We start from the raw sequence: 11976 nt of genomic DNA on the forward strand, positions 1-11976 counted from the left end.
ACAAGGATCCTGTTCACTCAAGACAGGAGTCTACGAGCGATGACCCACGGCCCACTTTTATGAACAAAGTTTCCTGACACACAGCCAAGCACCTCTGATCACAGCCTCTGGCTGCTTTCGTTGCAGCAACAAAGATGAGTTCCGACAACAGAGACTTTGCGACCCTCAGAGCCTCCACCTTTGGCCTGTACGGATTTAAGAGATGGAAGCGGGCCCTTACCTGACTGTGGATTTAAGGCACAAATTGTATTGCTTGTGGCATTGCAGGGTTGAAGGATGGCACCATCTTCACATCTGAGAGAATAAAGAAATTGTGAGCATCATTTCCCCTCGCTCGGGCTGACCCAGAGAATCTTACTCACCACCCACCAGTCAGGGGTTAGAGGGACCAACCCAACCTCCTCGGCAGGCCCATGAGAAGTCTGGCATGTGCCGGGATGTCTGGCCCACACTGGATCAATGAGAATAAAACTTAGGAATCTCTGATAGATGGGGGAAGTGCCCCCATCTCTGTCCCCGGATAGAGCTCTGTGTGTGGCCACGAGGACTGGACCTGACGTGGCCGTACCTCTACCGGGAGGGAAAGCAGCCTGAGATGAAGCTCGTGCAGAAGGGGACAAGCCAGAGCCGATCAACCCAGACCTGGAGGGTGTCCTTCCTTTGGACCTGGCAGGTTCCTGAGCCAACAGTGCAAGCTGGTCTGAGTTGCATTTAAGAATCTACAAATGCAGGTGATTTTACAAGTGGCTTTACCACTGTGTCTTCCTCAAAGTCAGCTCCAAATCTAAGCCTACCGGGAACCACAGAATGCAACCGGATGTGGAAACAGGGTCTCTGCAGATGTAGTCCTTTAGGAGGAGGTCACACCGGATCAGGGTGGGCCTCAGTCAGTGAGCAGCGTCCTCACAAGAGGGAAGATGTATGCAGACAGAGAGAAGCCATGTGAAGATGCTGAGAGAGCGCACGGGAGACCATCCATAGAAGGCGGAAGCAGAGACTGAAGTGAAGCGTCCACAAGCCGAGGAGCCAAGGAGCGCCGGCAAAGCTGAGGAAGCGAGAGAGATTCCTCCCGAGAGCCCATGGAGAGAGCCTGGCCCTGCGGACACCTCGATTCCGACTTCCGATCTCCAGAACTGTGAAAGGATACATTTTTCTTGTTTTTCAAAAGCCTCCTGGTCGCGGGGCTTTGTAACATCAGGGGCAGAAAACACTCACTGGCCATCCCACCTGGGCCGGGGCCAGGGGGACGCCCCTGCCTACAGCTCTCCTCCCCCCGACGTCCCGCGGCTCCACCCTCCGGCCCGCCCTCCCTGCCTCCGCTCCAGGTCCCTGCCTCCTGCCGCCTCTCTGTCCCTCCTGAGCCCATCACTGCACACGTGTTGGGGTGCTCTCCACCACTGCTGAGGCCCAGGCCTGCAATACAACCCCGCAGGCCACAGCGGGGCTCACAGTCACAAATGAATGAGCGAATGAAAGGAGGAAGAAATGGGTGAGCAATGACTCCAGTTCACCCCCACATGGAAACTTCCAGGTGACTCGTCCGCCTTAATCCTCAGGGCTCCTCAGTGGGGCTGGTGTTACCATTAGCCCCATTACACAGATGGGAAAACAGAGGCTCCGGCCAGGGGGTGGCTGAGTAAGTGACCCAAAACCAAACAGGTGAGGGGAGAAGAGAACGCCCGCCCAGGCCTGCTGGCCGGCTCCCACCGCTGGGTGGCACCTGGTGCACCGGAGGCAGCTCTCTGTGCAGTCCACGGAGTCGCAGTAGAATTTGCCCGGCTGGCACTGGCACTCCTGGTCGCTGGTCGCGGAGCAGCGCTTCACCACTTCCTGATCTGCTGCAGGCGGGCCGAGGGTCAGTCACCGGGGCCTGGACTCTGTCCTGCCCCCCGGCCACGTCCAGGCCCAGGCCCAGGCTCAGCACGTGCACCCACCTCCAGACCTCCCCCCTGCTGTCTGGGTGTCTGAGGAGGAGCTGCGGGTGCTCCGGCAATCTGGGCTTGGGGCAGAGGGCCACCTGCTCAGATACACCCCAAATCAACCTGTCCGCTCGTTTCCCCAGGAAGATCACAACAGCCCTACTCGGTGTGGACCGAGAACGGTCTCTCCCAGCATTGCTGGGGGGTTCCGCCCTTCCAGCTGCGAAGGGCTGGGTCCTGGGGCTGCAGCCACATCTCACGTCTATGCGGCTGTTTCCACGGGGCCAACTCTGTCCCCACGTGAATGTCACTCCGCCTCACTGTCTCTGCTCAGAGCCGAATACGAGGGGCAGCTAGGGTGCTATCTTGCTTTTCATCTTCCAAGAAAGAAGGAAGCTGTTCCAGCAGGTGTCGGCACAGCAAGTTCATGACAACTCCTGCTGGGGTGCTTTACCTTTTTAAAAAAATTTATTTATGTGTTTATTTCTGGCCATGTGGTTCTTGCCCGCTCTGTGCACACTCTCTCTAGTTGTGGCGAGCGGGCGCTACTCTTTGTTGTGGCTTCTCATTGTGGTGACTTCTCTCCCTGCAGGGCATGGGCCTAGGGGGTGTGGGCACAGAGGTTGTGGCCCACGGGCGCAGCTGCTCTGTGCATGCGTGATCTTTGAAAAGCTGACGATGAACCTGTGTGCCCTGCATCAGCACGTCATTCTTACCCGCTGGACCGCCAGGGGGGGTCTCATGTCTTTACCTCTTAAAAATAAAAACTGTATCAGTTTAAAGTCTATGGCAAGATGAACTGATTTACACACTGATACACTGAAATTTTCATTGGGAATGCACAAAATCTAAGCACCATTCCAAGAAAAACTGACCCTTATACAACACCACATGAGTTCCCTGGTGGTCCAGTGGTTAGGACGTGAAGCTTTCACTTCCAGGGCCCAAGTTCAACTCCTGGTCGGGAACTAAGATGTTGCAAGCCACACAGCATGGCCACAACGAACGAAAAACAAAACCCTGAGCCTTCTTGTTTACTATATTGTGGTATTTCTCTCTGTATTTATATTTCATTAAAGGTGGTTTTTCACATATATATTTATACATGTTTTGCTAGATTTATTCCAAATTTTTTTTTTGCCAACGCAAGTGGTATTTTTAAATTACATTTCAAGGGTGGTGGAGGGGAGGCTGAAGAGGAAGGGGACATAAACATACGCTTAGCTGATTTACATTTTTGTGAGGCAGAAACTAACGCAACATTGCAAAGCAATTACACTCTAATTAAAGATAAATAAAATGGAAAATTATCTATTTAAACAATCTCATCGATACACAGAGATAGAAGAACTTGTGTACTGTACTGATACTCAGCAAGTCTGAAAGCCTAATGCCTTGCAGCTGCTTCTTTAGGCAATACACACGCTCCCTGATGACGGCTCCCACCACGCTCCTCTGGGACCACTCATTGCCCCTGGGGAGGTTCCCATGGGCCGGGTCAACGGGGCATGTGAGCCAGACTGCCGCCACTTACCCTCTCGGCACTGGGCACACGGCGTGCATCGACTCTCCTCGCTGGGATGAGCTCTGAAAGTTCCAGACGTGCACTGCGAGCAGGCTCCGATGGGGTGGTCCTGGTCTATGGGTCTGCTTACGTAGTAGCCTGCATGAGACGGGACACGGAGGGGAGGTGGGGACCCCGCCCAGTCTCTGAGGCCTCAGCTGGAAGAGGTCCCAAGGCACCTGGAGACCAGACCCCCTGCACAGTACCCCGAACCCACCCCGGCCTCCTGGACACAGCTGGTCTGATCCCAGGCCACAGGTGTCCGTCCCAGAGACCAGGGACCCGAACCACCCTCCAGCTTTTACCGATGCCCTGCAGCACGTGGGCGCTGGAGCAAGGTCACAAGACTTCAACTCAGACGAACGGCGCCCCTTTGTTCCCTACACGTGGTTCCTGCAGGTGTGCGTGTGAATGCAGAGGTGTGTGTGTATGAACGTCTGTAGTGTGTGTACAGGTGGGTGGGCTGGGGAGTGTGGGGAGGGTACGGGGCTATGGGTCCAGGTACCAGGTGCTTGGGCTCTGAGCCACAGGCCCCTGGAAGGCACAGGTTCCTGGACGAGATGCGTGGTGTGTGCAGGTGTGTGCGGGGAGGGGGATGCCCGTGGTGACGGGACAGCTGCCCCTCACAGAGGGGGCTGGGAAGGGACTTAGCTGATCACATGGGCCTGTGCCTGTGTGTCTGGACGGGGTCCAGGGTGCTGGTGGCTGCCAAGGACAGACTCTCCCCCGCCCCAGACAGCCAGGTTCTCCCCGCAGGTGGCCCCCAGCTCTGCTCAAAGGGTCCCCGACCTCCCCGCTCCCAAGCAGGAAGTATTCCCTGCAAAGCTCTGGAAATCACCTCAGACTTACCAGCCGGACAGACTCTGCTGCAGGAAAGGTTTCCTAGGACCTCATATTCGCCTGGGTTACACGAGGTCTTCCCTGTCGCCATGGTGACCTTCAATGAGAGAGGGGACATGGGCATTTTCAGAAGACTTTTTCCCTCCTGATGGGAGCAGACACTGACACCCCTGAGCAGGGAGTGTCAGCTCCCCCGGGGTGCGGCCTCCCTCAGGAGGGGACGTCGTCGGGCAGGCTCAGGCTGGGGACTTTCCTCGGGCTCCCTGCTGCTCCACTCGCAGTACAGAGCAGGGCTGTGTGGGGAATACGCTCTTTCACCCCCGAACGCGGGTGGATCTGCTGGCACCTCCGTGACTGACGTCTGCTCCCTGTGCCTGGTCAGAAGTAGACCCTTTGCGGTCGTGATCCTTTGGAGTTGAGTGAGTCTTTGATTTTCTTCTAGCATACAGTTCCTGTTTCCAGCAGCTGCACATAGACTTTGTCAAGAGAGGCCACTGTCTGTGTGCTGGGAACAGGGATCTGAGCGTCTGTGTCTGAATGTGCACATAGGAGCCCGTCAATTACAAGGTCCCAGGAACCACAAATCCATACCGATTTCCTATGCTGCTCGACTTCTTGGTTTTGAGGTGTATTAAGCTCTCGTACCAAGTTTGTGGACTCCAGATTTCATCGTGTAATTACGTCATTCTTTGCTTTCTGTATTCTGAGGAGCTCCTGTTTATATACGGTTTCACGTTTGTTTCTCTAGGACAGTTGAGCCTCAATTGTTCACTGAATTCTGTGTTTTTGAACTTGCCTACATGCTGAAATGTGTTAGTTACCCCAGCGTCGAGACCCCTGATGTCTTCCTGGACATACACAGGAGGGCAAGAGTCCCTCCTCAACACATCCTGGAAACACAGGTCCAGTTGGGTCCACCCAGGTGCTGCTGCCTTCCTCTGCCAGCTTGCAGCGTAAACTGTAGCCTTTCTGCACCTGGTTTTCATGTCTTTGGTTGGTGATCTTGACGTTTAAAATGGTTCCCTAGGGTCCAAAGGCTAAGAATTTGTGTTTCCACTACATGGGAGGCACATGTACTATCCCTGGCCGAGCAACTAAGATCAAGCATGCCGTGTGCCTCGGCAAAAAAGAAAGAAAAGCAAGGTCTCCTAGCCAGTCTCATCTGGTGTTCTGAAGGACAGAAGGCTGCGATGTGTCTACATGTGTAGAAAAAAGGCATCTTAAAGAAACTTTGTACAAGCAGGCCGTACAGTGCCACTGGCCGTGAGTTCCCAGTTAGTGAATTGAGTATATATTAAGTCAGGTGTCTTGAAACAGAAACACGTGTAAGGCAAGATTATAGATTGAGAGGTTGGTGGAGGACAAACAAATGGATGTGAGACTTGGGCCATAAAGAATTGACGCCGTCACACTGCGGGGCTGGAGAAGACTCTTGAGAAGCCCTTGGACAGCAAAGAGATAAACCAGTCCATCCTACAGGAAATCAACCCTGACTATCCTTTGGAAGGACTGTTGTTGAAGCTGAAGCTCCAATACTTTGGCCACCTGACGGGAAGGGCTGATTCACTGGAAAAGACCCCGATGATGGGAAAGATGGAGGGCAGGAGGAGGAGGGGACGACAGAGGATGAGATGGTTAGATGGCATCACCGACTCAACGGACATGAGTTTGAGCAAGCTCAGGGAGATAGCGAAGGAGAGGGAGGCCTGGTGTGCTGCAGTCCATGGGGTTGCAAAGACTTGGACACGACTTAGCGTTTGAACAACTACAATGAATCAAACTACTGAAACTACAAGCAAGGGTGAGCGGACCAGTAGGTACAGGGGGAAAGAATGGATACGGGTGTTTCTTTTCATCTACAGTTTTACCTATAGATTTGTGTTTAAAAGTTAAACAAAATGGGATAAATCCCTACAATGGAATATTATGGATGAGCCTTGAAAAACATGAATGGCTCTTGAAATCCTTATGCTAAGTAAAAGAAGTCAGTCATAAAGCTCGTGCATGATATAATCTCATTCGTATGAAACATTTAGAATCAGGAAACTAGAAACTAGAGACAGAGTAGATTGGCGGTTGCTTAGGGCGAGGGGAGGTGGGGAGATGTGGTCAGTCACTCGGTCGCGTGGGACTCTTTGCCACCCCAAGGACTGTAGCCCGCCAGGCTCCTCTGTCCATGGGATTCTCCAGGCAAGAATACTGGAGAGGGGTGCCATGCCCTTCTCCAGGGGATCTTCCCAACTCAAGAATCAAACCCAGGTCTCCCGCACTGCACGCAGATTCTTTACCCTTGTGAGCCACAAGGGGAGCACAACCAAAAATAACATTTTAAAATAAAAGATATCACTATAAAAACTGCTGGAAGAAAACCTAGGAGAAAACAGGAAGCTAGAAAGCACAGTCATAGAGGACAAACTGATCAACTGGGTTTCATCAAAATAGAAAATTTCTACAAAAGATAGGGTTAGGAGAATGACGAGACCAGCCACAAATTCGGACAAAACCTTCAAAAAAGGTATATCTGATCAAAGCTTTATATCCAAAGCACATGAAGAATACTTAAAACTGAACAATCAGGAAAAAAATAAAAAACTTAAGAAAATGAGCAAAAGATTAAAACAGATACTTCTCCAAGAAAGATTTATGACTGGCCAAGAGGCTGAAGAAAAGGCACCGAAGCATCTTCCCTGGGGCCAAAGCACAATGACGTCAGCGGGAGTCACACACTAGAGCTTTTAAACCTTAAGAGGAATTTGATCGCACCGAGTGCTGAGGCCGCGGCTGGCACCTTGTGGTCAGATTTCCGCTGACTCACCGCCCCCCCAAGCCCACCGCACCCCGCACGCTCACCTCCGCCGGGCTCCCCCGCAGCGCCCCCTTCTCCAGCTCCCCCGTTCCCATCTCCGCCGGGCTTCCCCGCACCAGCGCTCCCTTCTCCTCCAGCCGCCCCCGTTCCCCTCTCCGCCGGGCTTCCCCGCAGCGCCCCCTTCTCCTCCAGCCGTCCCCGTTCCCCTCTCCGCCGGTCTCCTCGGCGCCCGTTCGTCGCCCCACCGCCCCGCGCCCATTCGCCGGCCTCCACCCCGCCCCGCCGTTTCTCCGCCAGCCCCCTCAGCGCTCCCCGGCAGGCAGAGGGGGTACAGCAGGCTGGACCCAGCATGGGGCTCAGGCTGGGGAAGATTCCCCGCTGGGCATCTGGGTGCGCGGTGTTACCGGTTTCCTTTCTGATGAAATTCACGCTTCATCCAAGTTTTTCCTCGAGGGTCCCCCTGCCGGTGCCAGCCTCACTTGGGCGCGCGCCCCGGCACACCGTCCTCCCCGGATCCCCGGGTCCGCGGGTCCTGCCACCCCGAGCCCCGCAGCCCCGCAGCCCAGGCCCCGGGCCCCGCTCTCGCCGTCCCACCTGATTGGGGAGCAGTGGCAAGAACAGCACAGCGAGCAGGAGCAAGAACACACAGCGCATCCCGCCCATGGCGACGCTGCCGAGGGCGGCGCGGCGACCCATGCAAGGCAGACTTGGGCACCGCCCCCTCCGGAGCGTGACGCCGCCGCCGCCCAATCGCGAGCGCGGTTCCGGTTCGCGGAGTCCTGGAGAACCGCCCTTTCTGCTTCTCGCGAAGCCCTGCCAAGCGATCCGGGGGTGGGACGAGGGGCGCGACGAGGGGCGCGGGGGTAGCGAGAGGGACTGTAAGGTCCATCGGCCCTGCGCTTCCCTGCCCGAGCCGCCAACCCCCTTTTGCACGCCCCGGGAGCCCAGGCCCCAGCCCCCAGCCCAGCCCAGGACGTCCCCGCGGCGCGCGCTCTCGGGCCCAGATGCCCCGAGGGCTCCGGCGAGTGCTCGCAGGCTGCGGCAAACCTCGCGTCTGTCTCCCCTCCCGCCTCGACCCCCCGGATCCTCTGAGCTGCTGGTTAGAGCCAGGTGGGTGGGATGCCCTGCAATGGATGAGAGGATTCAAGGGGGTGAGACCCTTCCTTCCTGCGAAGAGCAGGATAGAGCCCAGCACATCAACAGTCAGGCCCGTTCAGTCCTGCACCTCCTCCAGCGTCCCCCACCCCCGCCTAGAATCCTGTGCTCCAGGAGGGGCCGGCCAGCTCTTGGGTCTCTGAGCCCTGAACAGACCTGGATCGCATCTGCTAGAAAGTCTCCCTACTAGAAGTTGCTGTCACTTCCCCCAAGCCGGGGAAGGGTGAGGAGGGTGTAAGTTCCTTCTGCTGCTCTGGGTGTGGCCCTGGGCCTGAGCCCTCCTGAGTTTCCACCCTCCCTGACCACCATTCCATCCTCTTCCTGCCCAGCTGCCCTGGGAGGCAGGTCAGCCACTGTCCATGGGCCAGGAAGGGGGTGCTGAGTGGGGTCGGGGGTGCATAGCACAGCTCTGAACCCCACATCATTCTAGATTTTTCACCACCAGCATCTAGATGCCCAAGAGTTGACCTGATGGGCCCAGAGACCGAGTCCAGGTCCTCACCGCTTGGAGGAGCTGCCTGACACAGGAGCGCGTCGTAACCATCTGTCTGGGCACTGGCCACCTGGGACTATGCCCACCCAGCTTTCTTGTCATTTTTCATTGTTGATTTAGACGAGTTCTCGGCCTACCAAGGACAGGAAGAGAATTCTGGAGGAGACTCCGAGGCGGCAGGGGGCAGGGGGTGGAGGGGCTGGTGGGTCAGGCTGCACTTGGGTGGCCCAGTCTGCCCTGAAAGGTCCAGGGTGCCAGAGAGGTGGCCGAGGGCACCGCGTAAAGAACGGGTAGAGGACATGGTGCCTGGGGGTGAGTGTGTTCTAGGAAGGCCTAAGGGTCCTGCTTGGTTATAGTTCCGACTCCGTGCCGTTCTGAGAAAAAGCAAAATGATGGAGCCCGTAAAAGGATCAGTGGTTACTGGGGGTTGGGGGAAGGGGCAGGGATGAATAAATGAATTAATCTGTTTACATATAACTGTAAGAGACCTTCGGATGGTGAATTATTCTGTGACCCTGTAAATGTGGAAATGTGGCCTAAGCATCTGTCTAAACCTGTGGAATGCACAGCACAGTGGGTGTGCCCTGATGTACACTAAGGACCTGGTGTGCACGTGCGCTCCGGCTGTGTCCCCACGGAGGCCAGGCATCCAGTGTATATGTGGATTCCTACCTCACATCCTAGGGGCTTCCCTTGTGGCTCAGCTGGTAAAGAATCCACGTGCAATGAGGGAGACCTGGGTTTGATCCCTGGGTTGGGGAGATCCCCTGGAGAAGGGAAAGGCTCCCCACTCCAGCATTCTGGCCTGGAGCATTCCATGGACTATTCAGTCCATGGGGTCACAAAGAGTCAGACACGACTGGGCAACTTTCACACTCACCTCATACAGTACACAGAAGGGAAGTCCATGTGCATCGAGCATGCAAATGAAAACCAGAAAGCTGTAGAGCTGAGTAGGCAGACGCAGCTCAGCGCTGTGGACCCGCGGCTGGGGCGTGTGAAGCGCTTCTCAAACAAGCCTTAAAACCTACAGCTGGTGAGGCTCAAACCAGATGCACCCGCTTCCACTGATACCAAGATTTCTGCTCACAAAAGGACACCACAGACAAAGTCACAGGGGCCAGCAGATTGGGGGGGAGCTTGCACAGAGTCACAGTGAGTGGTTCTAGAACATGTCACCCTTGTCTGAGTGGCTTCAAACCGCAGCAACTTATTCCCAAGAGAGAAGAGACAGGCACAGATACACAGAGGAGGAGGACCCGGGATGACCGCGGCAGAGACTGGAGGGAGAGGTTTACCAGCCAAGGGCCGCCAGCGACCACTGGAAGCTGGCAGAGGGCAGGAAGGAGCCTCCGGGAGCCTCGGAGAGACCAGGCCCGCGAATCTTGATCTCAGACCCCCGGCCCCCAGACGGTGAGACAGTGTGTGTCTGTGGTTTTAAGCCGGTCGGTTTGTAGTCATTCATGATGGCAGCCAAGGACAGGGACCTGCCCCTCTGCCCCCAGGTCCTGGCAGAGTGCCGACACCAAGCTGGGCTGGCGGAGCGACACTGCCTGAGTCCCACCATGGGGGCCGCCAGTCACACCCGCAGCATCCGGGCCAGGCTCTGCTGCTCCCGAGGCAGGCGCGGCCAGCACAGGGGACCTCGGGGCACGCAGAGTCCCCCCTGAAATCAGGCTGTGGATATCCTCAGGGGTTTCCCTGCCAACCCTTGGAGAGGAGCCTCGCTGGGACAGATGCTGTGGTCGTCTCTCTTAACTTCCAGACTCACAACCGTCCTGCCAGTTCCAGGTCCGCGGAGAACTCGGCCGTCTCTGCGGGTCCGGGGGGGCAGGCTCTGGGGACCACTCCGGGGCCTGGGCTCCTTCACCTGCCACAGCCTGTGGGCCGCTGAAATCCGCCAGGCTCTGCAGGGCCCTGGTGGCGGCAGGGGCCTCAGTCGGGATGTCCACGCTGTCTTCGCGCTGGTTTAGATTCCCCTTCGTAGGCACTGAAGACTCTGCACTTCCGTCCTGATCGGAGGGCATGCTGGATACTGAGTTTTGAGGCAGCTAAAAACACAAGAAAAGATTTTAACAGGGGTAATTAAGCAGGTGTGCCCCGACCCCGGGGGTCCCGAGGAGGTTCAGGCAGGGCAGGTTTGCAGAGATTGAAGCAGGGCCGATGGGCCGGGTCTGGTCCCAGCTCTGCCCTGACCAAGTGTTCGGGTGCCTTCACCAGGACACGAGGCCTTTGGGCGGCTCGGGCTCCTGTCGTGAACTGAATCAAAGATTTCTCCAGCTCAGGGCCCGTGGCTCCCGCTGAATCAAGAGCAGGGAAAGCGCAGGCATTGGAAGGCTCCGTGGTGGGCAGGGGAGGGGAGCCAGGGCTACCTGCACGGAGCTCGGGCTGAGGGAGGAGGCACGCCCCCGGCCTGGGACCATGCTCACCAGCTCCATGCATTCAGCGTCTCCTGTGAAGACAGGCAGCGGATGTGCGGTCAGCTGGGGGCAGGAGGTTCTACTCTAGGCCCCAGGGCTCCTGGAGCACCGGCGTGCCCTGCATCCCTCCCCCAGCCCAGGGACCCTGTCAGGGACACTCAGGAGTGAGCCTGGCACGCCTCCCCACAGCTGTCTGGCCCTGCTATTTCTAGAACCTTCCAAGAGGTATGGCCTCCACTACAGGGTTCCTGCAGTGTGTGTCTCCTCTCGGAGCCTGCCCTGCACACGGTCTGGCCTCGAGGTTGGCCTGGGCCTCCGACACCCACTGCCTCGGGCCGGTCCTCCGTCTCGGAGCCCTGGCCTAGACAGCTTATTAAAAAGCAGAGACATTACTTTATCAACAAAGGTCCAGCTAGTCAAAGCTGTGGTTTTTCCAGTACTCAAGTATGGATGTGAGAATTGGGCTGTGAAGAAAACTGAGCGCTGAAGAATTGATGCTTCTGAACTGTGGTGCTGGAGAAGACTGTTGAGAGTCCCTTGGACTGCAAGGACATCCACCCAGTCCATCCTAAAGGAGATCAGTCCTGAATATTCATTGGAAGCACTGATGCTGAAGCTGAAACTCCAATACTTCGGCCCCCTGATGTGAAAAACTGACTCATTTGAAAAGACCCTGATGCTGGGAAAGATTGAAGGCGGGAAGAGAAGGGGACGACAGAGGATGAGATGGTTGGATGGCATCACCGACTCAATGGACATGAGTTTGAGTGAGCTCCGGC

The 11976-nt window shown here is 56.3% G+C and overlaps 2 protein-coding genes across 2 annotated transcripts; both read right to left on the reverse strand.

The window, feature by feature from the left end:
- Positions 1-146: 146 nt before the first annotated feature.
- LOC120859243 (tumor necrosis factor receptor superfamily member 26-like) lies at positions 147-7927 on the reverse strand (the record flags this gene model as incomplete). The annotated part of the gene is made up of 5 exons (XM_040235419.1): positions 7724-7927; positions 4333-4420; positions 3454-3582; positions 1721-1835; positions 147-294 (listed from the first exon to the last, which is right to left on the reverse strand). Coding segments are annotated over exons 1-5 (582 nt in total), but the record flags the coding sequence as incomplete, so codon positions are not given.
- Positions 7928-9626: 1699 nt separating this feature from the next.
- LOC120859244 (translation initiation factor IF-2-like) lies at positions 9627-11425 on the reverse strand. The gene is made up of 2 exons (XM_040235420.1): positions 10974-11425; positions 9627-10828 (listed from the first exon to the last, which is right to left on the reverse strand). Exons 1-2 carry the CDS (start codon positions 11217-11219, stop codon positions 10532-10534), a joined length of 543 nt encoding a protein of 180 aa, XP_040091354.1. The 5' UTR covers positions 11220-11425; the 3' UTR covers positions 9627-10531.
- Between the last annotated feature and the right edge of the window lie 551 nt (positions 11426-11976).

This window comes from Oryx dammah, unplaced genomic scaffold, assembly GCF_014754425.2.
Source record: "Oryx dammah isolate SB20612 unplaced genomic scaffold, SCBI_Odam_1.1 HiC_scaffold_338, whole genome shotgun sequence".
NCBI classification, from domain to species: Eukaryota; Metazoa; Chordata; class Mammalia; order Artiodactyla; family Bovidae; genus Oryx; species Oryx dammah.

Bases quoted from the DNA above. Each gene is read 5' to 3' on its own strand.
- LOC120859244 (XM_040235420.1), bottom strand. From the start codon at position 11,219: ATGCATGGAGCTGGTGAGCATGGTCCCAGGCCGGGGGCGTGCCTCCTC. The intron at 10,829-10,973 runs GTCAGGGCAGAG...TTGTGTTTTTAG, and splicing joins TGAAGGCACCCGAACACTTG to CTGCCTCAAAACTCAGTATC.